The sequence below is a fragment of the Molothrus aeneus genome, chromosome 8 (assembly GCF_037042795.1).
Source record: "Molothrus aeneus isolate 106 chromosome 8, BPBGC_Maene_1.0, whole genome shotgun sequence".
In the NCBI taxonomy this organism is placed as follows: domain Eukaryota; kingdom Metazoa; phylum Chordata; class Aves; order Passeriformes; family Icteridae; genus Molothrus; species Molothrus aeneus.
Window position 1 is genome coordinate 26,978,115 of NC_089653.1, and position 27,326 is coordinate 27,005,440.

Sequence of the window (27,326 nt, forward strand, 5' to 3'; positions counted from 1 at the left end):
TCACAAAAATTTTTGTTCTTGGATACTGCTTCCTTTTACTCTAAAATGGATCAAGATCTCTTGGGTACTGGCTCAGATTTCAGAGGGAACAGACAGTGGTGGATGTAATTTTTGCCATTAAAAGCACAAAATATTCCTATTGCAACACCAGAAGCCTTTTTAACTTTGAAAAGCAACTTACAAGGTTAAATGTTTACTTCCCAGTCAGTATACACTCCCATGCCTATGGACTAAGTTCTTCTAGGTCTAAGAACAATTGAACCCACAAGTGAATATGAATGTATCATTTATTTGAGGTGGACAATTCACATAATTAAAAGTCACAGGTAACAAATTTTATCTGGAATTTGAATCAGGTGTTTATTTTCAGGGGCAGCTTCAGAGAAATACAAAAGATAAGCAGCACGCATAGCAATCAGATGCGGCTGAGGAATAAACAGAAAAAAACAATCCTGACTTGTGATGAAAAAGATGCATCTTGAAGGCAATCCACTGAATGGCTTCTTCAATTATTTATTGTTTAAAAAGTATGCAAACCATGGCACAGGCATATACAACCCTTTCAGCAGTGAGGAAAAGAAAACCTCATCCTAACATATTCATTGCATAAGTCTAAAGTAATATACAGAAAATTTCAAGTAAAGGATTGTGGTCTGAAGTAAAAATTCCATTTCATATTTAAAAAAATTAGAAGGCTATTTGCTTTTCTTCTCTCCATCCACTGGTTGATCCGTTTCAGAGTCATACTGGTACTTTTCCACACAATTCCTAGGGAACCAGCCTCGTTCTCTTATTCCACCTTAAGACATGAAAAGTTGCATTAACTTAGAACAAAACATGGCCCGCTACTGAGGAAAAACACAGGACTGGAAGAGACATCAAGCACTTACCCAAGTTATTTTCTTCTACAAGACAGAACACCTAAGTCATTTCTAACATCATTGCCTGGAGATGCACGGATTTTCTCCAACTACCTAAAATGTTTTCAGACATCTCCAAAGTTTTGCAGTGCTCTACCTTCCTTGAGAAAATTCATCTTCATACCCTATCTAAATCTTTCTGTCTATAAATCAGGTTTACAGCTCCTTTTTCTACACAGCAAGGGCACAGGAAGCAGAAAACAAACTTCTCTACCACAGACTTTCACACAGCTGATGACTATGTGTTCATACCCAGGCTGTCTCCCATTTCCTACTCCTCTCCAGGTAAACTATCCAATTCTTCTGGCTTTTCTTTATAAGTCACATTTTCTATTATCCTAATAATTCTCATTTTTCTCTGTTTTCCTCTCAGCCCTTTACAGTTGATCTTCCTCTTTCCTGAGATGCAGTAACTGCTTTTATTTGTAGGAGTATTTCAGCAGAGGCTCTGCCAACGCTCAGGAGGATGGAAGGTTTACTTCAGCATCTGGGAAGCTGTATGCTTTTTCTTTTCTGAAAGTCTTGACTCATCTTAAGATTATCATTCTGTCTTTTTTCCACAGAAGAACTGCTACTTAATCTTTCATTTGCCATCTTGCTGTAGTGCTACTTTTTATTCCTGCTTATTTACAGTATTTTGCTATACATTCCTAACAAAACTCATCCTATTTTTGAAGCCTAGTGTGATCCAGCCTCTCAGGGTTCACCAAGTTCTCCATTCATAACAGGTTTTAGCTGATTTAAAAAACCCAACATTCAACAGAGGAGATATGTCCTACTAATCTTCACAATAAGCAATGTAATACAAACTATTGCCGTGTTCATTTGTATCTGATGTTTGAAGGAGTTTATTGGAGTGAGCTGCCAGGGCACTTCCAGCCCATGAAGGTTTCAGACCTCCCATGAAGAGCACAGATTCTTTCAGTGTAGTGACTGCTGGCAGCCTCACTTGTGCAGATATGAAATGCAGGTGCAATGAATTAACAATTGTTTGGAAGAAACAACAGACTCCAACACACCCTCTGGCAGGTAAAATTTTAGTTCAGTCAAAAGCAAGAGGTCTGAAGTGAAAAATGTAAAAGCTTCAGCGCAGGTGGCTGTGGTGCTGACCCTCTGCAGATCAGCAGGAGTCTTTAATATCTTCAACACCCCCAGTTAGTTTTATAAATGCATACTAAGGTCTCTAGAAATTATTCCAAACAAAGACATGATGTCTCCTGGCTTTTAAGATATGCAAAGATTAAATCTCTATACTTACATAGAGTGTGTAGGTAGGAAGCCTGGATGTGTTTAAGATAGACCACCATTTAAATATCAAAAAATGAATAATCCTTCAACCTCTTTATGGTCTAAAAGTCTAACTTTTCCACAGGATATGAAGTGTCCCCCTTACCACTCAACTTTCAATAAACTACTATATCAGTGTCAGTCTGACAGAGTGAATTAATGTTTATCAAAACTGGGAAGTCTGTGGAGAGTAGAGAGAAGCTAGTGCCAGTAATGTTATCATTCTACATTTTGAGAAGTGAACATATAATATTGGCCACATTTCTAGATAGCTATAAAATTGATTTGCACTTTTCAACAGAAAAAGTGAAATTAACTGCTCCATACCATCAGCAGCTGAGATGAGAATCTTCTCACCATACATCCAGTGTCTGGGGAAGGAAGCATAATAGGTAATTAATTAGATGCCAGAACTCAACTCAATACTTCTTTTAACAAAATATAAAGTTGTAGAGTCACTAACTTTAAGCCTCTGGTGGCTAAAATCAGATCTCCTTTACTCAGTGCAATTCTAGGTTCTTCAGTGCAGGGTGTTGTGAAGAATGTTTTAACACCTTTAGTCACAGGGCAGCAGACACCACTGTAATCTTCTATGGCTCGATACCGCACCTACAGATTGGAACAGAACACAGCAATTTGCATTTTAAAGGAGTTATGGCCTTACTGGTAAGTTTCACACTAAAAAAATCAATTCAAGCATACCACAGATTTAAATATAATGACAGTGGCTGTCAAAGGGACTCTAAACTCTAAATTACTACTTAACAATGAAGCACAGTCCTCTTTATTATCATGTTTCTTCCCATCTGGAAACTAAGAAGCAAATGCAAAGGCTAAGTGCCAAGATTAACTAAGCAAATTGATATACATTGTTTGTGTCACTTAAATACATTTATTTATACCACTGTTTCTATTATTTCAAAATAATTTTAGACCAAACTTCAACAAATACTTACACTTCTTACTCGCTTGTCTGCTTTCTGTTTCAGTTGCTCTATCTATAAATGATTAAAAATAGAAATTTAGGCAGAATTCAACACAAAATGAAGCCACTATTGAAATCATTCAACAAACACAGGAAGTAACATTGGCGGTTTGAAACACTCACAAAAGCGTAACTTTTTAGTGCATCAAAAATGGGAGAACATTTAACAGAACTCCTGTACATGTATTTCAAGCCTGTCTATTTTAGTTATTAAAAAAGCTGGTCTATTATTGCAAAGGAAAGCAGACAATAGGGGGGAGAATCAGCTTGAGACACCACTGAAGAGCAGTTACCGTCAAACTGTATTGGTGACATCCATCTCTAACTGGCCAGTCCAGGCCATCTCCCTCAGGAATCCCAGACCATGTAAACACTTGCCTGAAGTTCTTCCATTTACTTCCCATATCATAGGGGAAGATAAAGGTCTCACCCGTCTGGTAGTACTGGATTCTGTCTTTGGCCTGGAAAATAATTAAGAAATGCAGTACATAAAAACACCTTACACACTGCAGTCAAGCAGCAAGGGTCATAAGCCCTGTATGGGTCCCCATGGGACCTAGAGGCAAATATTTTCAGGCAAGAGCAGTGAACTCCTGCTGTATCAACCCAGGCTTTAAAAACTCCTTAAATTCAGAAGAATGTCTGGTTTGGATGCCCCCATCCCTGTCAACCCCCATTTACTCTTTAACAAACAGTCCACTGACTACATTGATAATTCCCTCCATGCTCTGATCTTACTTTACTGATTTTTAGGGACCAATGCCTGACTATTTCTCAGCTATATACAAAAGCTTCTACAGCTCAGAATTCTTTGGCTAATGATCACAAATATGACTCAACACTGGTAGTGCCAACTCTTCCTCTAAGAATGCACACACAGGCATGATCTGAATTGCCCACATTCTGTAGTCACGAGCTTTATGTTCCCACAGTTCTGATGACATCTAGTGGAGCAGCCACAGAACTGTGTTCTCTTTGTTGCAATAATGCCATTTCATTAAATATTTGTGTATTACAGTCTGTGCTCAGCTTTCAAAAGGGACATATTGGCAGCCAGTAAAAATTTTAACACATTATTCCAAATTCTACAATATAGTGATAACAGGGATTTCTTTCACTTATGTTCCATTATCCCATTATTCCAGGACTTGGATCCAGCCATACAAAGAGTTGACATTACAATACTTTAAGTACTTATACACAGTCAAGATTCTCATGCTAACTTGCCACACAAAATAGAAGAAAGACAACAAGACATTAAAGAAATGTTTGTGGACTTACACAAAAAATAACCAGGTAGAACCAAACTAATTTCTAAATACTGAGTCATTTTTGCTTCCTCTAAACTTAGCTTCTGTTGCTTGACTGTATTTCTCCTGAAAAGTCTTGTGAAAACCTTTATAGAGATAAGGAAATCCAATAGAAATTTAAAGGACTGAAGACTAGGTATTTTCTAGTACTTCTTTAAAATCAAGGAAAATCCTCCCTTACAATCCAAAGTAAGAAATGGGTAAAACCATGAGTCAAAAGATGCCACTTTGAATGGATCAGTGAGGTGGACAATCTACATCTACAGGCAGATGTAATGACTAAGACAGCTCAAGTTTCAGATGAAAACACCCACAAGTAGATAAGTCTTTTCAAAGCAAATATTATTCTGTGTTCAACAAGCTCCTCCAAAACAAAAGAAAAATCTATTCATTTACATGATTTCTCATTTCTTTCAGTGAATTTCAGAGATGGTAAAGGAAAAGCTTGTTGTGGGTATTAGGTCAGTGGTGAATTGAAATAACATCTTTGGTTTTAACCCAGAGATGAAACAAAAAAAATTACAAATATGGAAAATAGACTTTGTAACAGTACAAGAATATTATAATAAAAACATACCTTTTCTTCAATCCATGATTCGATTGAAGTTTTATTTGTCAAAATTACTTTCATCTGTAATAAAAGTGTTAGGTGAAATTAGGATTTATTTTCTGCAGAAATACATCAGCTATACAAAGAAAGCTTCATTTAACAAACTAAACTAATTTTAAAGAACAAAACAATTTTTATAGACTTAAGTGTAACATTTGTTAGAAGCTAACCCTCAGCAGAGATACATGATCTAGAACTATACACTTAAGACAGTATCACACAGTATTGCACTTCATGCTTAAAATGTGTCTTTTTGTTTCCTTCCAAAGATCTCCAACATTTTAAGAAATATATCAGGCATATCTACACCTATTTGCAGGGACAGGGCAAGTATTTTGCCTTTTTCAGAGTTTATAAAATCCATCTCATATTTTCCTAATTACTTAGATTTTCACATCCAAGAAAAATATTTTAAAAATTAAAAATAATTTCAGAAAATAAAAAAGAATCAAAAAATAATTTAAAAATATGAAAAATAATTTTAGAAACCCAAAACTGTGGTAGCAGAAAAACTGGCACAAAGCTACACAAATCTCTGAAAAAGTTATACAACAACATAAGCTCTGGACAACTGTTCTTATCTCAATCCTGAATTCTGTTTCTGCTCCACAAGCACACAGAACTTACAGCTTTTACCTTCTTTGTAACAGAGCCATAGACTCACCTGGATAATAAACAGCATCCCAACAGCAATAGTTGTTCCTAATGCCAGTCCTAAGGCAAATAAAGATGCAGCAAATGCAGACAGTCCAAAGGGAATAATGGGACGAGGGTCTCTTTTGGCTGCACTCATGTCAATCTTCACAGAACTCCACCCAAAAGATATCTGCAAAGAGGAAAATTCCATTCAACTCTAGAACTTTCCAACTGCTGAAACAAAGCAAGTTATCCCTAAGAAATCTGCCTCTGAAAGTAAGTGTCCAACATCTGACAGAGATCAAGCAGAGTAACAAAAAAAAAGTACTCAAAAGACTTTTAACTTCAGAAGTTTGCTGCTAGATGGAAAATGAAACCACAATCACCATCTTGCAAGCTCCATAGGCCCAAAAATCAGCAAAAAAATCTGGACTCTGGTATGTTCAAAAACCCACATTCATCAGTGTCAGATGGACAACGTTTGTATAGAACAGTCCCTGTTTTCTGTGGAAAGCCTGCATGTTTCCTCTCAAAGCTTTGCAGACAGCAATTCTCAACATTATCCCTCTGCAAACACAACTCAGCTGCTATAAATACAACTTCATCTGTTACACTCAGGTGATGTTATCAAACTCTTCACTCAACCACAAAGGCTGAAATCAAAGCTTATAATCTTAACCATGGATCTGAGATAAGGGGTGTATTCCAGAATAAGCTTTACTCACTGTTGAAGTTTTCCAGTTAAAAAAAACAACAGCTAACATATTTATCTGTAGTCCCAAAAATTATGTACTTTTTCTTGAAGAAATAGACACAATTCAAAAAAAGTAGCCAGTAAAAGAATATAAAAAGCATCTAATTTGTGTGTTGGAAATAAATAGCAGCTGTTTTCTGTGCCAGCCAAAACACAGCCTGTCTCTCTCTCCACATAAAGTGCTACTCAGAAACTGTCTTCAGTCAATGTAGAGCAATAGGAAACTCCCTGTGATTATGAGAAGCCACAAGGAAAAAAAGAAAAAAAAAAAGAATGAAAATAGAAACAACGTTCTCTGAATCCTTCTCCATTCCCATACATCTTACAGGTACATAGCAGAACTAGGAGTGCATGTGGAAAAAGAACAAGGAATTCCACATGCTTCTTCTCAGAAAACCAAATTCTCTCCTACTTCCAGAGATAAATTATGCACCTGACTTAAATAATATTTTAAGCATTTAGTTATGTTTTCTTACTCTGTTGTAAAGCTGAGTGTACATTGTCATAATAAATATGAAAGAAGCGTGAATGCATCCCAGTGGAGCTAAGAGGAGAAACAGAGTGAAAGATGCATGATTCTGGTATCCACAACAGTTGTTGATCCAAGGACAGTGGTGATCCATCTTCATCACACATCTGCGAATAATAAATATTGATTAATATAAAGGACATGTATGATATTTCTCAAAAAACTCAAAGGATGGTTGATTTTCTACTTCTCAACCTCCATTCTTTTATTTGAACCCACCAATTTCTGACAGATCAACACAGTAATTTCTTTTCAGTTGCTATTCAGAATTATATTTCCATTTTGTAGAATTTAAAAAAGCAAATAAAAAGTGCTTCCAGATCCTACCCTTCCCAGTTATCTGTCCTCTTCTTTACTCAAACTAACTAGTTTCTAATAAACACCACAGAACAGAGCCTGGAGACAGAGCCATAGAATGGGACTTGTAAGAACTATGATCACAATAATTAAGCACTACTCTTAATGCCAGTTTTTAAAAATCAGAACACCAGGACAATAAAGGAAATATCAAATTCCCTTGTAAAAACTGTGGAGTATTTAAAGAAAGATGTACAGACAGAAGTGTGACAGTGACTCTTTCTTTTCAGTGGTAAACCCTCTGAAAGCTTTCTCAGTTGCTATGTATCGACCTCACACCATTGAAAATCCTTTTCAAAATACATTTAACATATATAAACACCCTAGAGACCCTCTTGTATTAATTTTAAAGCCAGTTGTTTTGGTGTAGCTCACAGATGCAAAAAAACCCCAACTGAATAAAGATTTGTTCACATTCCAAATTACCTTGACAGGTGTGAAAGTCTACGTGACCACCTAAGTGATCAATCCTCAGTGTAAAGATTGTCACTCAAGGAAAAGAGTGGTTAGTTTTAAATCTGGGGATGATGTAGCCAAATTACAGCACTGCTGTGGAGTTTCAGTTTCTGTTTCCTAAAAAAGCACCGACTGCACATCTTGGGTTTATAGAAATAACAAATGAACACATATGTTGCAATATCCTTTCACGACACTCCCTTAGAAGTCCTTCAGAGGACAACCTGCCTGGACTGCAGACAGCTGAAGTGCCTTGATTTTTTTCAAGATGCACTAAATTCTAGTGACAGCTATTTATAATAAAGTATCATTTGTATCAGGACCATTGTGTTGGAAGACAACAAGGTGCAAACTTCTTAAGTTGACCCAAAAGGTTTTATTACTTCCCCTCAAAAACTTGCTTTGGTGAAGAGTGGAAAAAAAAGCAGTCCAAAATTTCCACTCAAATCAACATTTAATTCCCATCTGGAAAGATGACAGAATAGGTATTTCTACTCTTTAAGCAGGTCAATGTTTGGACTCAGAATTTTAAAAGAATTTCAGATGATTTTTAGGTATTTACACAGACTCACACCCCTGAAGTAGGACTGCATTGTTTTGTTAGTACCATCAAGAAGCTCTTAAGAGAAACTGATTTCAAACTATAAAGAAAATGTTAAAGACAGTAATTTTTCTAAACTAAAACACAGCAAAACTGTATAGATATCATACAACTAGAAAGTGGAAACACTTGAAAGGGCTATAGTGCTCATATGGAAGCTTTTTAAAAAACTACAATGCAAGTGCTGGAAGCACAAATTATGGTAACAGCCCATCATTAGGTTTGAAGCTGCTCTAAAATGGGCTTTCAACAGCTGTGAAGAGGAACAGTACCTGTTACACTTCCGACAGTGGTGTGAACGAGGTGCCTTGTAAGACTGACACACTTTACAGTATTGGAGATACATGCAATCCTGAGATTTTTCCTTTAAACAGAAGAATAGGAGTGTTAGATGTATACACAACTCTGCTGGCAATGTTTATCTTGGCATTTTCCTAACTTTTGATTTCTTCTGACAGGGTGTGTTTCATAGCCCAACCCTACTTAATGGTAGGCATCAAGGAGAGGAAAAAACAAAATTAGATGATCTCCCAGCTAATCTCTTGGCTATCAACACAGACATCTTCCACTGTTGAAAGTGCTGGCTGCTAAAAGAAATAAACAGTTCTTCCGTCAGGAAGAACAACTGTACAAGCAGGATTTCACAGTGAAGTTCTGAGAGTAAAAGTCAGCACATTATTGTTCTAATAAAAAAAATCCTGAGCACATTTTCTCTCCATTTTACACAATAAACCACTCTAAGCTTACTACTAAGATACAGCACTGGTAAACACTAATGTTCAAGTCTCTCACAATCTCTTTTACACACACCTCAACCACAGCAAGATGAGAGACAGAGACACTTGCAGACAGCAAGTAGTGGTCAAAATCTTGCACCCATTTGTCCTGCTAAGATGATTATCAGGATCCTCTTCTGCCCAGACTCTGTCCTGAGTAATATTCCACAATTAGAAAGGTGACCAGCACTAAACTCTGCATCACCCCACTGGAACACAAACTCTGGGCAGCTGCCTTGAGATACTGAACCTGTGTCATTCTTGGCTACAACTCTTCCAAGAGATTACTGAAGTACAGGAAATGCAAATTTCTATCTTGCACTATGTTAAGCAGATGGTAACCATATAATTTTCTGTCTTGCATAAAATAAAAAAGAAATTTTCTAATTTAATTACTTCTAACTGTAACTGCTAGCAGCAAAATCTCCAAACCATGTGTCTGCAGGAGCATGCAGATAACCTTGAGGTTCTCATTCCCAGCTTTCTGTGCTTGTTTCCTGCTGCTTTGCTTTGAGAAGCCCCTAATATAATAAAGCACAGCAACTGCTGCCAGCCAAGCAGCATTAGCAGAGCCGTGACAGCACAGGGAGGGGATGGAGAAGGGCAGCAGAACAGAAGAGAGCCCCGGAGAAGCAGATAAAGGACGTAACTCAGGCAAGCAGGAAGCCCGCTCAGCTCTGCAAGGCTGACAAAGCAGCAGGCACGGAAATCAACAGGGCTGTGCTTACTGGAGCTGGGGTCAAGGAACGGCCACCAAATATTACAACACTGGCCACGGAAGACCACCAAAACAGACCCCAAAAGGCCACATAAGGCCTTCCAACAAGGAAAGAGAAGCATTACCTACACCTCACATGAACAAGTGGGGATAGCTAGTGAATGTGTGATCAGTGTGGCTGATAAAAACTCTGTTTACCCAACGCTCGGCACACTCCATTAGAGGAAGGATATTTGAAGGGTCCAGCGTGCTGCTTTCTAATAGCAAAACTGTGTTAGAAAGTTTCTTTCTCTCCGATTTCGGTATCAGGAGTAAACTGGGTTGTACTGGAAACTCTGGAAGCGGCAAGAGCAAACCGGGGAGAGGCAAAAATTTCGGAACAAGATAAGGAGGAAGGAGTGGCCTGAGAGCGAGCAGCGTTCTTGGGGGACAGAGGAGAAGCAGAGGCATCGAAGGACACGCGATTTGTACTGTCCTGACCGCGGGGCGGCCGGCCCGGCCCCAGGGCAGCCCGCCGGACCCCGCCAGGCCCCGGGCCGAGGCGGTCGCAAGGCAGCGCTTACCGGCGTCCACCCCAGCGGGACGTACCCGGGGCCCACGAACATGGCGCTGAAGTAGTTGTAGAGGATCATGACGGTCCAGTTGAGCAGCATCACGAAGTTGACGCTTCCCCCGGCCGTGTCCAGGGGCCAGTACCAGAGCGCGGCGTCGGCCATGGCGGTGGCGGAGCACACGGCCACCACGGCCAGCGCCACCGCCGGGCCCCAGTGGCACAGGCGGCGGGCCCGCTGCAGCGCGCCCGGCCCCACCATCGCCGCTACCGCCGCCCGGCCGCCGCCGCCCCGCCGCCGCCGTGCATGGCCCCCGCCAGCCGCCGAGGGAGAGGGCGGGAAGGGAAGAGGGAAGGGAGTGGGAAGGGGAGGGCAGCGAAGGGAGTGGGAAGGGAAGGGCGGGGAAAGGGCGGAGCGGGGCGGGAGCGGCGCCCGCGCTGCCGCCACCGCCCGCCCGCGGTCCGCTCGCAATAGGGCCCCTCCGGGAAACAGCGGCCCGCCGGTAGCGCCGCAACCGCGTTCCTGCCCCCTGCAGGTTACGAGGCGGGGCATGAGGGGCTGCGGGGCGGGAGTGACCCGCTGCTGCCGCCTCTTCTCGGTGCCTGCGGTGCGGCGCCATCCCGCGTGTCAAGGCCGCTCAGGGGTTGTCGGGACGTCCGAGAGGGGCTGGGTCGTGCCGGTTAAATCACCCGAGTTTTCCCGGAACGTGTGGCGAGGAGCTTGGGGTCGGGGTGGGGGACGCGTTTTGGTGTGGCAGAACGCGGAAGCGGCGCGGTGCGGAGCGGCGCCCCCGGCACCGGCAGCGCCATCGCCGCGATGTCCTCCGACTTCGAGAGCTACGAGCAGGACTTCGCCGTGCTCACGGCAGAGATCACGGGCCGCATCGGGAAGGTGCCGAAGCTGGTAGGAGGTGAGCAGCTGCTCTCCGCCCCCGCGGCCGTCGCTCCGCAGGCCCGTGTGCGGGAGCCGGCGGTGGGCGCGCAGGGCGGTGGCGGGAGGTGCCGGCGTGGTTCAGTGAGCTCTCACCGGTGTCACTCCTCGCTCCTTACGCAGCGCTGTCACCGCCCTGTCCCGCGTCTGTCCCAGCAGCGAGATGTGTTGAGGATACTCTGACAGAATATTTGTTCGCTGGTCACCTGTAAGGATCAACCCTTCCCTTCTGCCCCGCTCTGGGGTTCCGCCAATGCACCTGAAGGGCTGAGTAAAGCTAAAGCTGCTGGGGGATGCTCCCTGTGCCAGCATTGCTGCTGAATCCTCTTTATTGTGATCATGCCACGACATCACTTATGGAAATCAAGTGTTTTTCCCGTGGCACAGACAGATTTTGTGCATGACTTAATCTGAATCAGTATTTTTGCTGCCTACTCCTCGTACGTTTGATTTGGATAATTGACTGTGGTGACTCACAGGCAGGAGCAGATTCAAAGAAATCCGTGTTCATTTACTTTAATGTGTTTGTCAGTTGCCTGCAGCGTTCATGGTCTATTTCATGATGTATCCCTGTAGTAGAGTCAATACTGTCTGTAAGAGTAGAAAGATGAAAATTTTAATCTTGTTAATCACTCCAGCTGAATCTTCCTGTACACAGGAATCAGTACCCCAGTACAGGGCTCTGAGTGTGAAATGGAGGGAAGCTGATACTCCTGGTTTTCCCATCTGTTCCTCTTGTAGCTCAGCTTAATGCTTCTTCCAGCTCATTTAATACTTCTGCCACTGCTTCTTTTGCATATTACCCAAAAGTTTGGGAGCCTTAACCATGGGAGTGGTTACTGTGTAAGAAGGAAGTAAACACATACTAATGGTGTACTTTTCCATATGACTAAAGGAAAAGGTATCATGCGTCCAGGACCAAAGAATAACATCCTACTTTTAAAGTGGGAAATGCATCATGAAGTGATGAGTAGTGACTCTAAATAGGATTTGAGGTAGGTGGTCAACTAAAATGTGTGATCTCAGGGGATTTTGACTAAAATATCTTTTTGATTTTGGAAGGTTATGTCCAATTCTAATCTTAGCAAGTTGGAAAGTCTTCTGAAAAAACAGGGTTGAGTTCCATGTTAAGCCTTGGCTTAACAAAGATGTTTTGCTCTTGATCTTAACAGCAAGGACACAGAGAGATAATTCAGTCAGAACCTGCAGCTGAGGTGGAAAAATTGGTCTGTTTTCGAATGGAAACTTACAAAATGAAGATGAAAGAGAATCAGAGTTCCTGTGATTGAATTTTAGAACTGGTGTGTAATTTAATCTCCTCAGAATTATATTTAACCTGTAAATGGCCACTCCAACCATTTACTGAGATGATGCAGGGAATCCTTCACCAAGGCTTCTTAACTTTTGAACTGTAAATTTAAGGACCTCTGATAGGAACAGGGAGACATCATAAATACACTACTGGCTCATCCTCTGAAAATCAATAGTGCCAGACTGATTTATAGGAAAAGAAAGATTTAATTCCTTAATTGTAAAGAATAGAGATTTGAGTTCCTTATTGTATAGATTTTGGAAGTCATTAGAGTCTGTTCAATATTCTGCATAACAGTAGTGGATTTCCATAATCCTCTCCTTGAATCACTCTCCCTTATTCACTTAGGGAGATTTTGGAGCTTAAATAAAAGATGTTTAAAGAGTTTTGGCTTCAACAGTGACATAACCTAGAAACAGCAGGCTTTGAAATCATCACTCTTTTATGAGACCATTAGAAGGTTACTTTTTTAATAGAATTTGCCATCCTCTTGGAGGAGACAGAATGAATGTTCCCTACAGGACCAGAAATGTGGTACTGGGCTAAATGGAGTCAAGACAAGACAAAAGTTAATTTTTTTTCCCCCCATGTTATATTTGTGGTTGGTTATATGGGGTTTGAACTGACTTGCATTATAGCTGCTTCTTGCACTGTACATTTATGGCTTAGCTATTGCTTCTGTTTTCAGGGCTATTCTGTCTTTCATCAAGAAAAAAAATATTTCCATGACTTCAAAACAAACTGCAGTCTTAACTAACAGAGGCATTTGACCACTTGGAAAAAGAAATCTCTGATTATGCTGAACCCTTTATCAGAAATATTTTAAATACACATTTTTCCCTTGTTTCTTAATAGGAACATTTGCAAGATCTTTGCTTCATCACCAGAAGTTCCAGTTAGTTCTTGTGGCGATGACTGGGACAGCCTCAAAGAGAGGATTGTGAGGTGGGAGGGGAGCTGAGGTGGCAGTTTGCAGCAGCAGTGATTTGAGAGATTGCTGATGGCCTTCTTCCTCCCAGCTGGAAGAAGCAGGATGAAAGGTGTAAGGACTTGTGCCACTCTGCATAATAAAGAGAGATCTCCTGAAGTCTAGTGCCTGGTTATTTCCCTTTGCTGCCCAAGATGGACCTGCTCCAATGGAGAAATGCTGCTTAATTGGTTTTGCAACATTCCTGCATTCCTTGTTGTCAGGACATGATGCTGTCCTGTGTTCTAGGAGGATGATGGCTCAGCTGACAATCCTGTTGTCACAAATGCATAAGTAGTTCAGCAAGAAATGTAACAAAGGCTCTCTGATATCACAGAAACAATAAGCAGCAGGGACAATACAACATCTTGGGAAGAAATGTCTTCTGTTGTTGAGGCAGACATCACCTGGGGGATTAAAGAAAGTTATAAATAGAGAAATGCCTTTTAAATAGATTTTCTGTGTTGCTGCTGCAGGTCTTTGAAGAATGAAGATCATTGACTGATGTGTTTTATTAATGCTCCTTGGTGTTTCAGAGAAACATCTGTGTTATGATTTGACCAAAACTTCATACAGATTTTGATTGCTTGATATGAGAGTTTTATCAGCACAAATGGTGATGCTTACTCTATTCCCAGCACAGTAGCCTCTGGTTTGTGATGGCTTTGGGCTGGAGTGCTGCCATTCTTCTGATACTTGGTACCTGCATTTTCTGCTGGGCAATCAAAGTGCTGCATTTCAGTTGCTAACAGGTTTAGCTGAAGAAAGCCCCACCTTTAATTTTCTGTTGTACTCCTGCACTGAAGTTTACTGTCTCAGTTTCAGGTCTGACTCATTATGCTATGCCTCTTGAACCCAGTTCTATGACCCAAAGAGAGAAATGCATGTACTGCTCCATTTGTCTCTGCTGTTGGACCGTAACTTCTGGCAGTGGTGAACATGTAACCACCTGAACTAGCACAGCAACGTCAGCAAGTGGCCTATGAGCTGAAGCTCTTTGTTACTCAGTCTCTTCATCAGCATGTGCTAATGAAAAGATGCAATTCCACAAGCAATGGGACTACTCAGTCTTGATCCAGGTTGTTTTAATCTCTTTGTTGACTCTGAGATCAAACCAGTGCTATGTTATCTTTCCAGTCTTGTAGACAGATTCCCACCTTTCTGTAGCTGCTGTATTTTGGGAGACAAAGAAAGTGTCTAATGTCAGGGCAAAGCTGAAGGAACTGGGGAAAATGTAGTGAAAGCTTGTTTCTTTTAAGAAAGTTACACAACCTTGTGTACAAACAGAGAACAGATTTCTTTGCTATCCTCCACAGAGGAAAACCCCTTTTTGTTTCCAGTCTTTATCCATAGTTTGTCAATTTCACCACTTAAAATGTACAAACTATGTGGAATATTTTGTTTGGGACTTTCTGTCTAGTAATGTAAGGAAAAAAAATTACATTTAGATATATTTGATGGAGCATTGGTTTTTATTTTTTCTAAAGGATATTTGAATTCTCAATCAAAACAAAAAGTTATAAAGCACTTTTTACTTAATTTCCTGTGGAAGTGTGTTTAGGGAAGTGATGGAGTAGGCAGGTTGAAAACTCCTAAGTCACAGTGGATTAATACAGTTAGTAATATGAGCATCTTTAATTAGACTTTAATTAAATTGTAACTTGTTTGTCCTGATCTACTTGATTAGTGGCAAACTTCTCTTACCCAGAGGAACTCCCTTGGGATCTCACTTTCAGTCTCAGACCAAATCATCCTATGAGTATTGTGCCCCCCTTCCTATGGGGATTCTGGCTGTGAAATAAATTGTTTCCCTTGCTTAACCACTGAAGTAAAAGTAAAACTGAAAAGAAATGCTTTGGAAACCATGGTTACATGGTATTATGTGCCCTGGAGGATCAGCAGTTGCAACAAGTTTAGCTGCTCTCCTGGAAGTCTGAAATCCTGCTCCAGAGCTGCAGTGCTGGGATGTTGCAATGTGCCTGTATATATCTGTATATATCACATATCTGTATTTGAAGCAAAAACAAAGGCAGCATCTGGGTGATTATGTACCTGGGCCAGTATTAAAATCTGGAGTTGGGTTAAAATTTAATTAACTAAACCATTGGAGATCATTTGAATACCCTCTCCTCCTAATTTTATGGGAGCAGTTTTAGCTAGACCTTCTTCTGTACTAATGAGTTTTCCCTACAAAAGGTCTGTAGCTAAATTTCTCTGTGGTCAGTAAGATTTTACTGGCCAGTGGAGCGCTGGGTAGTTCTTGTAATCACAAGTACAAGCAGAATTTGCTCAGTATGAAATACATTCCAAAAACCCCCAACTTTCTATCCTTAAATTTCAGGTTACTAAATGTCTATGAAAATTGTGATCCAGTACAACTCAGGGAAGTACCAAAAATGCTATAGTACATTTATTTTCTGCTGCTATGTTTTAAAATTTTATTTCAGCTTCAATAAAATAGTGTTGTGTATTTCATACCTTCCATTGTTTTTGTTTTTGTCCATCATCATCTTGCTGACTTCCAAATGAAGGGAAGAAGAGAGGTGTTTTGGGATATGAGAATAGAAATGTATTGGGGGGGCGGGGAAGAGGCAGATTTCTTTTAGTTTTTTTGTGTTAGGAAGATAAAGGGCTGAATTTTCTGGCCTGGGTGCTATCATGAGAACCTGGTGGGGAATTAAAGGAAGACATTGCCTGCAGAAAACTAAAAGTGCTACACAGAAAATTTTTCCTGCATCTTCTGCGGTGGTAGAATCCACCAGATGTGGCAGGGTGAATTCAGATTTGCAGGAAAGATGGTCCCAAGCCTGATCCTCTGTGCAGGCAGAGCTCCAGTATATGTAACTGAGGAAGGACAGATTGTGATGTTCCTGTGTTCCTGAATGACAGTGGAGAGTATTTTAGGTGAATGAGAAGATAGATGGATAGGCATTTCAGCCTGTGAGAAGCTGATTCATGTTCCTTTATTAAAGTGGTTCTCATGAAATTCAGTGCTTTGTGGAATGCAGAAGATCGAAGGAGATCATCAGATTGTCTCTTTTGGTTTTAATGTTCAAAGCTCTGAAGTTTAGAGACACATGATTGAGTCTTGTGCTGACATAGACTTATCCATCGTGACCTCTGGGGAGCTGTGACTGGAGACACTTTGGTGACATTCACTTTTTATCTGCTTCATCAGGCAAACCACCAGTAGAGATGTCTCATGAGACTCCTGGTTTCAAACAAACCATTTGTATGTTCAGTTTTGTTGTTAACTTCATTGACACAATGGGTGGATTTAGAGTCTGAGGGCTGGAAGGTGTGATGGTAGGATGGAAACCCTTGAATAATCACAGTAATGAAGCAGTGTGGGGACATTTTATTATCCAGTGTCTGAATATTTCTCAGTTTGTTTCATGCTGTAACAAACCAAGTTGTGAAGCACTTGGGATGTTTGTGATGATGTGACACTGAATTTCAGTTCTCAGTTCAGACTGGATTCTCTGCCTGCAAATGGATGGTTGGAGGCAGGTCAAAAGTCTGTAGCTGGGATGTAGCCTTGCTGGGGAACCTGGCAGATGGTGATTGCTATGTATAGCTTGAAACTTATTTTAATTTAAAATAAATTCTATATTTTATTACTAATTTCCATTTTTACTGTTGCTGGAAGACAGTGGTTTTCTTGTAGTTCCTGTGGCAATTCATTTTATATCTGTTGAACCAAAAGAAACAACTCTAGACCCAGCACAGGAGTACGGGAATAGAAATATCATTTTTCTTCAGACCCTGAATTAATTTTTATTGGGATACTTGGTTGGTTTTGTGCATTTCATATTTTGCAAGAGAATCTGTTATGCCTTTGTTCTTAAATGATTTTTTTTTTCCATTTAATGTATGCATCTGCCTTCTCATGCATTTGTACACACCAGCAAGTGCCTGCTGAGGCATAATTCCTACAGCTGAAGCAGCTGTAAGTGCTTTCCTAACTAGCAAATGCTGCATAACAGGGCAGAACTTCAAGGATTCTCCAGTCTTTTTGGTTTTTTTTAATTACTAATGTGTGTATCACCACGCGTGAGGATGTCACACAGAATAAATCTCGAGTCTGTTTTAGCTGATACATACAATCTTTTGAAATGGTATGTTTTTCTTTCATGGTAAGAACACAATTATATTGGCTTTTTCACAATTCTGTTTCAGATGAGAAGAAGCAGATGGTTGCAAATGTTGAGAAACAGCTCGAAGAAGCGAGGGAACTGGTATGTTCTGGCTTTTCATATGTTAACTGCAAATTCCTAACAAAAGTAATAGAATCATTGATAGCAACATTTAACACCCATGCCCTAAAAATACTTAACAATGATATATTAGAAAATGAAATAGTAGTCTTGAAATAGTTCTTATTTGAGGATATGAAATACAAGAAGAGTGTATCTTTTTTTAATCCTCTGTTAAGTGATGCAAGGTTTGCACTATTGCTGTAAGTCCATAAATAGTTACAGACTTACAGTTGTGGATTAGGTCTTTAGGAATGGAATTAAATATTACACACCATGACTTTGTTTTTGTCTTGTAAGACCCAAGCACCTACTTAATTTCATCTATCAGAATGTCTTGTAGAGCAGTAGATCTTTGTGTCCATTTTAGCAAGTGAGAGATTAAGGTGAGGACAAGGAGCCATGGCAGTGTGGGTCACTGATCCAAGAAGAATGTAGCTGTTTCCCAGGCATTAGTTTGTGGTTCACAGTGACAAAAAAATCCCAGTATTTGATAAGCAACTGTGACTCTTTTATTTATTTTGTTCCCATTACAGCCTGTTGTGTCTTCCATCTGGGAGGAGTATAAGAGTAAAGTGTTCTAGATTGGAGTAAGTGAGCAGAGGTGTTGATGACAGCTGAGATTGTCTTTTTTTCCCACATGGCCATTAGTCCTTACCTGAATTTGTTTTTGTTTATTGCTTGCAAATGGGTTTGGTGTATCTAATGTCAGAAATGTAATCTGAATGTTAGGATAGGGAAAGAAATTAGCTTTTCTACCCTAGAATTTCTTGTAATGCAAAAAACTTGAATCAGTTATTTGGCTACTAACTAAACAATAAAATCAATTTCTTGAAGTGGCATAGGAAGAAAAAGGTCTCTCAACTGTTTGTAGGCATACATGGTGCTTTTGGTTTATAAATAGAATTAGTCTTGTAGACCAGAGCACTGGAATAGCATCCAGTAAATAGCATCCAGCATCTATGGATCTTGGGATGGCTTCCTGCAGTTTTGCCTTGTGAGTATGACAAGGCACCTAAACTCTCTGATTTGGTATTCCCAGTGAGACACATGGTTAAATTATTGTCTCATCTCATGAGGGTATTCTGAAGATACATTAAGGCCTTTTTTGCATATTCAAATTCATATTCAAACAGCTGCAAAAAGTAGAAATCTAGAAATGTTTTTCAGCTCATTTTCAGTACAAGTTAACATGGCAAAAGACAGAGCAGTACAGAGGAGCTCCAGTGTGGGTGGTCATGCAGATTTGGTTTTCTACTCCAAGTAGATTGGAAGGAGCAGAAATTGAGTTAATGGCTTCTTACTTCTCTCCTTATGTCAGGAAAAGATCATCTACATTTGTATTTATTACAAGATTAAACTATAAATCCAGTATTTGTATTTTTATGCTAATGATGATCTTCATTTAATGTACTGGCTTTTCTTTCACACTTTTGTTTTAGATCTTTAGATTCAATTATTGGCTTTAAGCAATTACCCAACATGTTTGTGATTAATGTCAAGGCTTGGGTTTAGAAATCAATTTGAACAAACCTGCTAATAACAGAACTGATTAAGAGGATCCTATTTTAAACTAGAGTCTACAGTAGAAAATCAAAATAAACCTAATTCCTTGCTGCTGATAGTTTTCATACATTGGTTTGCTTCATTGTCTTGCGTAGTCAAAGCTGGGATTAGCTGATTTTTATTTCCTACTTGGCTAGGAAATAACACTCTCATGTATTATAAATATTATTATAGAGATATTTTATTTGTGTTCACTAACCAGTGATGGTTTTAAAACACTGTCTGCTTTGTTTGGGTAAAATCACTGGTGTAATTGATTTGATATATGTGCAGAACTGACATGAAAACTTTCAGACTCCCAGGCTGCCTTTTCAAGCCAGAACTGTGTAGTAAGAAATCTCTGGAGAGAAATCTTGTTGTTCTACATCCAGTGTAGAGTATCTAATTGTTATTTTTAACAGGTTTTTAAGAAAGATGATTGTTAAGTTAACCTTGGGGAAATTGAGTGTAAAATCTAGCATGTGCCAGAAGAATTGTGAATTTTTGAGTGAAATTCTAGTTTTAAAGAAGACAAAACTCTTTCTCTGTTATTTTCTTTTATATTTGATGAAGGACACATCATGAAATTGTTGTGTTGCAAATGCTGGGTTATTATTGTCTCGTGTTTTTTAGTTTAGATCTCTATTTTAGTTCCAGGGCTTTAGAATCAGAATAAAATAGTGAAGCTTACAAGTTTCTTAAAATATAGCAGCTGATTCCAGAGTCCAGAGCAGATTCATATGGAGAAGTTCCTGTGGGAGAGGGAGATTTATTTTGCAGTGAACAACATCAGCCACACTACTTTGTTGTATTTTTGAATGGAAATACAAAGGGCTGCTCTGCTTTTGCTTGTTTATGAAAAACATGATTTTATGACCAATAAAATAATTTCTGAAAATGGAGACGTATGAAATTAGGTTGCATTTAGGTTCACCCTTGCTTGGACCACTATGTTCTGCATGGCTTCTCATGGAAATTTCTCAGCCCAGGCACAAAATGCACCCATTTAATACCATGAGGAAAAAATATTGCTAAATATTGGTCAACCTAAATAAGCTTCATCGTTGTTCCTTGGACCTTACACTCTCCAATATTGACTCTTTAGAATGAACATTTTAGATGTCATGGATCATGGTCTGATTGTTGGTGCAAATTCTGGATTTACTGGTATATGTTTTTGTTTTTATATAACAGACAAGGATTGAGACTTCATTAAAATATACATATACATACATACATACATACATATATATATATATATATATATGAGGGAAATGTTTATAGAACATTTGAGATCAAATATATTAAGATGAAATTGATAAGAAATAAGCTATTAATTCCAGCTATTGGTTTAATTTATAATACCCCTTTGGAAAGTTAAGCCTGAGCTAAAGAACTGGGTAGAATTAGAAATTGCTTTGTGTGTTTCAATTCATTAGTGACTATTTAATTAAAGTCTGCTTTATAGTTTATTATTGAATATAATTTTGTATAATCAGAATACATCAGGCAAAATGACTTTTGAGTATCTGGCAATTCCATTGATTAAATTCAGATGCTTTTCTTATGATATGAGGATGAAATTTCAAAGTGTAAGCAAGTGATTACATAGGAATAAATTCTAGCAGTCCCTTGTGAAGATCTGCAACCAGTAGCCTGGGACCCTAATTGAGAAGCATTTCTGCTCCTATGCCATATTGTTCAACCAAGATCAGTAGGAGGTGAGTAAACATTGTTTCAGGGGCCTACAGCAACCAAGGAGAGGTATTCTTTTATCTTTCTTAAGTAAATTGGAAAGATTTTAAAAGGCAGGTGTGGATTCTTCTGCAGTTCAAAACAGAATTCCTGAGCAGACAGCACCAAATAGAGCAGGCTTCAGGACCTAGTGGGCAGGTAATTAGCAGCCCTCATTTACAAGTTTTGATTTGCTGTATCCTTGTGCCATATTCTTGTATTTCAGGGCCCTTAGAAATCTACATGGCAAGAATAAGTAAAAAAAGCTTTTGAAGGATAGAATATGTCTCTAATTTTTTAATCCATTTGACTGTATACACGTTTTTGAATAGCATTGTCATTGAACCCTGAAATTCAGCTATTTAATATTCTTACATATAAATTTGGGACATAGATTTAGGTAGACAAAATTTGGGACATAGATTTAGGTAGACAATTCAGGTTATGTAAGTCTGCTGAGTTAGCAATGTTTAGAAAAAAGAATTAATTTATTAAACATTAGAATTGCTTTGTTAAACACATAGACTGGTGGTAAATAAAACTTTATATATACATATATATATATATATATATATATATATATGTAAAATACCTTTTTCAAGCAATGGTTTCCAAAACTGCACAGCTAGGTGAAGGTAGGCTTTCTTTTGAACTATGCTCATTGGTAGGAGTTATCCTGGTTTTTGTTTTGTTTTGTTTTTTGTTTTTTTTTTTTTGTTGTTTTTTTTTTTTTGGAAGAAGATGTATTCATCACAGCTGGAATTGAAATCCAGAAATGTTTGGCTCAAATCATTCCTTCTGAGTGTTAACAATACTAAGGTTGTCACTTGTTTCTTGACTTAAGACTGTGGAAAGATTTTGATAAATTGTTTGTATATTGCAGAATAAGCAACATTTTTCCTTATAAAGAAGGAATATTTCTTGAGCTCAGGTAAATTTCTTCTTGCTTTAATTAACCTTTTGATTTATATACCTCCTCTTTATTTTCACTTGTCAGCTTGAGCAGATGGAACTTGAAGTTCGAGAGATCCCACCTCAAAGCCGAGGGATGTACAGCAGTCGAATGAGGAGCTACAAACAAGAAATGGGAAAACTTGAAGCTGACTTTGTGAGTTTTTAACTTATTACATAAAGATGGCATCTCTAAGAATTTTAAAAATAAAACAATGCAATTATTTAGGCAAGCGAGAGGGCATTTTTGACTGTGTGAGAGATGAGTTCTGCATATGTCTTGCTATGTGTGTGGACAGATGAAAACCAAGCTGGGGAAGAGAAGCTTTTCTTTTAGCAGCAGTCCCACACCAATATTCCAGTTGCTAAGCCTCCTGTCCCTTTACTCTGGAACTTTTTTGTTTCTCCATCATTAGATACTGTGAGTGTTCATGATGTATGCAAAATAGTCAGCTTTTAATCCTATTTCTCAAGGAATGACAGCTTGTAGTGATGTGGGCAGTAACATGAAAGCAATATAATCTCCAATCCGTGGAATTTTTCAATGTAGTTTATCTCATGTGCACTTCATTTGTTAGTCACTGTGTTGTCTTTTCCATTGCACTTAGATTCTTCTTGGCTTTTGTACAAATTGTTTATAAATACTACATTTTTTTGAGTAATGGATGCAGACTAACAAGATTCCCTTGTCTTCGGGCTTCTGCTACAGTTATCAGTCCTTTTTTTGTGGCTGGGATTTGCACTGAATAGATTTACATAGAGACAAAACTGTTTCCTGTAAAATCATGAAAAAGTTCAAAGGGATTGCAAAGTGTAGGAAAATGCTATGTTAATTGGCAGCAGCTCAGTTCCTCCAGGGTAGGGAGAAAGAAATAACTAGTGGCAGTATTTTCCATTCACTGGAGAGCTGTGAATTTCCTCAGGTTGCTGGCAGCAGTTTAATCCTTCAGGGGAGGGGAGTCAGTGTTTATACCTGCAGCCAAGAAATCCAGCTGACTGTCACTCCTCTGTGCTTCTGCCAAGTTGAACAGTTGCACAAAAATGTATGAGAAGATGGTTGCAGTTTGTAAAGTTTGAGGAATGTTAGAATAAAAAGACTTGCATCAAAATTTTGAGGCAGTCTCATCTGTTCCCCTGTAGGAATTGTGTGTGGCCAAACAGTGACTTCCCAGAGAGAGCAATTTCTGGACCAATTGTGAATGCTGTTTATCTTCTCAGATGTGTGAGAATTTGCTGTCAGCATATATTTGTTCCTGGCCTATTTCTATATGTAGGTAGATGGTGGAATTCATACTGTCATATTCCCAGGCAAGTGAGAATGAGAGAGTTCAGAGCTGAACACTGTATGGAAGAGGAGAAATGAGTGCAAGGAAATGCATCATAGCACTGGGAGTTACGTGGTCACAAGAACATAAGTTTGTGCTCAAAGTGAAGAAGCAAAAACAACATGAGAAAGAGGAAGGAACAGGTCATAATAATGGATAGAAAGAGCAGCTCAAACCCAAGGATCCTCAGCAGAAGATCAAGGAAAGAAAATGATGCAAAGGATGGAGCAAAGTGCTGGAAGAAAACAACTGTGCTTGAAAAGAATCTCTTACATAGCAAATAGTAGTGTTACAACTAAATGCCTTACATAGTTCCAGATTCAAAGTACTAATATTTTTCTAATTTTGTACGTAAGGATTTAAGACTCTTTTTTGATTATTATTCAGGAAAATAGCAACTTGTTGGAAACTATGGAACAGAATTAATGGCAAAAACTGCATACCTCAGTGCACAGTCTTTTTCATTAAGTTCTGTATTTCAAATGCAAAGTGAATGTAGAACCAGCACTAGTAATTTTATTTTATATTCATTGATAGCATGAGAATTGATCTTGTGATTATTTGAATGCTTCATAGCATCTGAAAATTTGCCCTTATCCAAACAGTTATGGAAAACAACAGCATAGCAACATGTTTAAAAGCAGGAGAAGGAAACACGAGGTTTGTGGAGTGTTCACTTGCCCATTCTTTACTGGCAGGATGAACAACATTAAAGTTTATTTTTGACATTTAATACGTAACTGGTGAGTTTATTTTGTCTTGAGCAGTGTGTGTAATAATGACAAAATGCCATCACTGTAATACTATTTATTAGGTGCTGTGGCATCTTTGTGAATATGTAGGGGTTTTTTTCCCATACACCTTCACTATGTTGAAGTATATTCTGAAAACTACAGGTTTAAGCTCTCAGATTTAAGCTGTATTTAGAGGAGTTGCTCCAAACACAGCTTTTCATCTCTAACTTTTTAATCAAATAGGGGAAAAGTTGCAAATAGGAGATTTATTTCCTCTCATTGCTAATCCTTGCAGTTAGGTGTCAGTGCTCTGCAGTCCAGGGGTGTGTGAAGGCAAAGGATTGCAAAGGCACTGGAAGGCAAAGGCACTGGATTGCACTTGCATAGTGGTAACACACAAATTGCAGTAAATAATATCCAAGCAGAAAAAAACACCTTGCCCTGTCTGAGCCCTTTCTCTTGAAGGGAAACAGTGATAATGAAAAAAAGAATAGCACGATTTAGTGTTTATAAGTACTCAGGAAGCACAGCACTGTGAATACTGATGGGGAAAAAGAGCAGAGTGAGCACTGCACCTCAGCTTTAGGCAGGAGTGGTTACTGATGCTCATCTCAGTGCTCTGCAGTCTTCTCTGGGGAGAAATACCAGAACAGGGCAAGCATGAAGTGATGCTTCTCTGCAGAAAAGCTGCACACATCTCCAAAAGCCAACTTTCAGGCTTGTGATAAATGTACTGAAATAGAATGAAACTGTTTGATAAGCCTTATACTGTCTTTTTTGACTTGCAGATGTAAATCTTGTGTTTATTATCTCATTTGCAATAGCTCACCCCGGGCCCATCATTTCTGTAGGGGTGTTGGTCCCTGTTAGGTCAGGAAGGACTGCAGGGCTCTGCCAGGCTGTGAGCGCGCTGCTGGCTCTATCTTGTGGCCCCAAGTGGAGTTGCACATCACAGACCTTGCGCTTTCCAGGCTGCTCCATGGCTTGGGACCACCTGCCAAAAAGAGTTCCTGAAGCTTAAAACAATCTTCCTATCACAAGTGTTTCCCCTGCATCTACCAATGCACCATTGTGCAGTTTAGGTAGGCACACAGTGTGTGGTGATGGGGAGTGGGGCTGTGGCTGATCCCCATCCCCAGTGGGCACAGCTGTGAGCAGCACTGACAGCAATGAGCCATGGAGTGCCCAGGGACACTGAGCAACACCAAAGGAGCAGAGGGCACACAGGGGCAGTGCATCAGCATGAGGGGATAAAAGGTTGGGCTAAAGAACAAGAAGGGCCAGTGCTTGCAGCCTGCTGAAGTGTTGTTACTCCATATGGGCAGACACCTGAAGCCTTCTGCAGTGGTATGGTGTTACTCTGTGTGGGTTGAAGCCTTCTGATATTGTATGGTGTGACATTCTGTGTATCATGGCCCTCTTGACTGCAGCATGTGCTGTGGCATATGCTGTGACAGGTTCAGGCTTGTAAATATTTTTTTTCTGGCCGTGTCAGGTGTAGAATGTCCATGGTGCCTTCTTGAAGTAAGTTCTGATGGCAAAAAAAGTATTTTACGTATATGGACTATAGATGTTGTTTATTCATAGAAATAAAGCATTTTATGTTAATTGTTACCTTAAAGGAGCCAGTTTTCTTTAAATAGTGGGGATTTCTAGTGGTAAAAGGCTTACAGATTTTATAAATATTTGAGCTAAATGTGTCCCAGTCCATGTGAAAATGTAACTCTATAAACCTAGCGTATATGTGGTTATTTCCTAGCATTTGTATCTATCCCTGGGGTTCCATGTACTGGCTCAATGTCAGGGCACCATAAAATAGAAAAAAACCAAAGGCAGGCATTTATTTTCCTGAAAAGCTTACTGCTGGCATATAAGGCATTCAAATAGATGAGGAAATATAAAGATCTTGTAAGACCACATTATACAGTAACATTGGTGTTACAAAAATGAATATTGCACAATCAGTGTTGAAAATGCAATGAGCATATTGAGAAAGAAGAACTAGCCATCAAATAAAGGAGGCTACATAGGAACTGTTCCTATTCTGTTGGCAGCACAGAGGTAAATCTTGCAGGTAGCATTTATTATCAGTTCAGGAGACAGTGCTCATTCCTTTTAAATCCTCAGAATTGCTACTGATTGTGGTAATTCTGACTCTCAAAATAACCTTTAAAAGAAGAAAGGGGGTGGGGCAAATTTGCAGATACATAGATGCTCAAGTTATGTTTACAAGACTTGAGTAAACATTTAAACATTGGCTTTTAACAATAGCTTCAGTCATTAGTGAGGTATGTATTTACAATTTATACCTCCTGCAGGTTCTTTTTCAGATTACTGTTAAAACTTCAGCTGCTGTTAAGCTTTAAAAACATTTAAGGAGATAACCAATGGAATTTTATTGGATTAAGTTAGCTCTCTTGTATGACTCTCAAATACTACCTAAGTCCAGAAGCTCACCTGAACAACTCATACAGCTGTGTCTGTTTGTTCTGGCTGTTTTTTGCAAATACCACTTCCCTCATTTCAGGTTCAGTCACCTACCCAGACAAATATGGCTATAAGCTTATGAAACCCTTTGTCAAATGACAAGTTGCTGGCTGTATCTTTATGGCCAGTCTTCCCCAGGTCTCCAGTTTGAACTAAAACTTAGAAACTCCACTGTTGCTGCTGGGTTATTTTGATTTACAAAGCATATAGTGCAATAATGTTCTGTACTTAGAAAAGTGTGAGCCATGTGTGGGACTGCTGTGTGTGTATCTTAAGTGTTGTATCCTAACAGTGCTCTTGAAAGCAGGGAATCTGTCATGCCAAAATGTCATGTGTGCACAAGAACCTTGCCTGGGCAGGTACAGTGAAACCTGATCTGTTGACACATTTAAAAGTTCTGAAATCAGATTGGATTTCACTCTGTAGATAGTACAGCTCTTTTGAATGGGGCTGTGGAGGATTTGTTTTAGTGCACACAAGGTTGAACTAAGGTTCAGAAGAAAGAATTTGAATTATCTGGCCATGTACTTTGACAGGCTAATTTTGAAAAAGCATATTGTGAGCAAAAGTTCCTTCACTGCCATTTTTATAGATA

The 27,326-nt window shown here is 39.3% G+C and overlaps 2 protein-coding genes across 5 annotated transcripts in view; one reads left to right on the plus strand and one right to left on the minus strand.

Annotated features, from left to right (window-relative positions):
- Positions 1-269: 269 nt before the first annotated feature.
- On the minus strand, positions 270-10,760 carry ZDHHC6 (zinc finger DHHC-type palmitoyltransferase 6). The gene is made up of 10 exons (XM_066554391.1): positions 10,503-10,760; positions 8,718-8,809; positions 6,979-7,138; positions 5,777-5,938; positions 5,080-5,133; positions 3,486-3,653; positions 3,164-3,205; positions 2,671-2,816; positions 2,535-2,578; positions 270-799 (listed from the first exon to the last, which is right to left on the minus strand). The coding sequence occupies exons 1-10, from the start codon at positions 10,749-10,751 to the stop codon at positions 696-698; spliced, it is 1,221 nt and encodes a 406-aa protein (XP_066410488.1). The 5' UTR covers positions 10,752-10,760; the 3' UTR covers positions 270-695.
- A 329-nt stretch (positions 10,761-11,089) lies between these two features.
- Positions 11,090-27,326, plus strand: part of VTI1A (vesicle transport through interaction with t-SNAREs 1A) — a 256,410-nt gene continuing 240,173 nt past the window's right edge. For 2 of the 4 annotated variants that reach the window (XM_066555024.1, XM_066555023.1), the window contains exons 1-3: positions 11,092-11,400; positions 17,879-17,937; positions 22,232-22,342. In XM_066555024.1, coding sequence (XP_066411121.1) covers positions 11,307-11,400; positions 17,879-17,937; positions 22,232-22,342 — 264 coding nt within the window. In that variant the 5' untranslated portion in view covers positions 11,092-11,306. Of the gene's footprint in view, positions 11,401-17,878; positions 17,938-22,231; positions 22,343-27,326 lie in introns of all 4 variants that reach the window. The other 2 variants (XM_066555025.1, XM_066555022.1) reach the window with 2 other exon arrangements.

Excerpts from the sequence above, each read along its gene's own strand:
- ZDHHC6 (XM_066554391.1), bottom strand. The coding sequence starts at position 10,751 with ATGGTGGGGCCGGGCGCGCTGCAGCGGGCCCGCCGCCTGTGCCACTGG. Across the intron at positions 5,134-5,776 it reads GGATGCTGTTTATTATCCAG|ATGAAAGTAATTTTGACAAA; the intron begins GTGAGTCTATGG and ends CTTTTATTACAG. Across the intron at positions 3,654-5,079 it reads AATCATGGATTGAAGAAAAG|GCCAAAGACAGAATCCAGTA; the intron begins GTATGTTTTTAT and ends ATTATTTTCCAG.